Raw genomic sequence first — 1,740 nt, 5'->3', positions numbered from 1 at the left:
TCGATGCGTTTTTCTCGATGAAGGAATTTTTTTCGAATTTTTTCTTTATTTTTATGTCAATCTACATGCATTTCTGCACATATTGATGCAATAAAAATTTTCACCGTACACCACCTTTAAAATTTCAGTGCAAGAAATTTATTTTTGTCGGGGTTACGGTAGACAGAGACCGCCCTTTTATGTGCATCATGTCGTTGTTGTGTTTGCGGATTTTCATTGTGCTTCGAACAAATTTTTCGAATATTGAAGCTTTTGAGTAATAGATTTGATCTTCAACCGCGGAAGATTGGAAAATTTCATTTTTTCCGCGAAGTTCACTCAGTTTTTATTCACTTCAATCACTCTCTCAATTTTTCAGTCGTCTTTCACCTTGTATTATTTTTCTCAGTTTCCAATCAAAATTTCACCAATTTTCTCGTTTTTTTCTAGCAAAATGACAGCAGTATCGCTTGTCGGAGGTGCCCCGCGAGGCCTGGATTTAGAAATGATCGCCGCGACGAAACCACGACTCATGTTCCCATCGACGACACTTCAAATCGATGGTTTGGATCCGAACGCCGAGTATCGCATCTACCTAAAACTCGTCCGCTCTTCTTATCGTTATCAACTCAAAGAACAACGATGGGTGTCTGATAAGGTGCCGCATCCGAAGGAAGACCTCGAGGAGAAGCCAATTTTGAACAAGTATCGACAACAAACTGGCGAATTCTTTATGAGAAACGGAGTGTCCTTTGAGAATGCCAGAATCTCGTTTAACAAAATTCAAACGCGACGATCGACGGACACATTCTACGTTAGGAAGTACTTCAAGTACTCACAGCAAATCCACGTGGATCTTGTCCGGCCAGGAGACGGAAATCGATGCTGTAAAGTCTATCCGATCGTTGGCGGAGAGTTCGTCGCTGTGAGCCATTTGGAAGTAAGAATACGTAGCTACTTATATGTAAGGATTTCACTAAATTCCCCTAATTTTTCAGAGCTCCCGCATGAGCCAGTACTACGCTATCGGCTTCGAGAACATTCGTCAGTTTGGGAAGAAAAGACAGCCAAATTACAAGACTAGCCACAAAATCCACCCGGTCATCGTCATGAATCATCCGTCGGAGCATCCATCCAACTTTTATGGCTTCCAAATTGAAGATCCAGATGATATGCCACCAACGAGACTATTCGATGGAAGTGTTGTCACACGGAAGCACGGGCGAACCTACTACTATCCACCGGTCTGCCAATAATGGAATATGACTTAATCAATAATTATTTTTGCTAATATTTGTGTCCCTATGTATATTTTGTCTAACATTATGATCACCCGGTTTGTAAGCATATAATAAAGTATTGAAGCTCGAAAAAAAGTAGTGCTTTTTCGTTGAATATGTTGCTGACGCGACGTGGAGTCCTGAAGGTTATTGACTTCGGATTATGCAAGAAGCTGTCAGCGCGAGGCGAGAAGCTCACTTAGCGGCAGAGGTTTTGAGATGAGAACCGTATGGAATTGAGTCGGATTGGTGGGCAGTGGGCGTGTCGTTGTATCAGTTGAGAGTGAGTTATTGTTTAACTAAATTCCAGAAAAAATCACGAGTTCATGATTGATATACAGTCAATTATTTGCTCATTTCAGTGAGCCTCTTTTCAACAAAAATAACCACCACCCCTCAATTTTTCAGTTTATGGCTCTCCGCCCAGAAGCATGCTTGGGATACTTCTCTACCGAAGATGTCAAAAAAACATCCATTCTTC

At 41.3% G+C, this 1,740-nt stretch overlaps 1 protein-coding gene across 1 annotated transcript; it reads left to right on the top strand.

Moving 5' to 3' along the window:
- Positions 1 to 433: 433 nt before the first annotated feature.
- On the top strand, positions 434 to 1,235 carry CBG25918 (the record flags this gene model as incomplete). The annotated part of the gene is made up of 2 exons (XM_045244302.1): positions 434 to 919; positions 978 to 1,235. 2 exons carry the CDS (start codon positions 434 to 436, stop codon positions 1,233 to 1,235), a joined length of 744 nt encoding a protein of 247 aa, XP_045098992.1.
- Positions 1,236 to 1,740: the final 505 nt, after the last annotated feature.

The sequence above is a fragment of the Caenorhabditis briggsae genome, assembly GCF_000004555.2.
Source record: "Caenorhabditis briggsae complete genome, chrIII, whole genome shotgun sequence".
Lineage (NCBI taxonomy): Eukaryota > Metazoa > Nematoda > Chromadorea > Rhabditida > Rhabditidae > Caenorhabditis > Caenorhabditis briggsae.
This window is presented reverse-complemented; position numbering and strand designations above follow the sequence as displayed.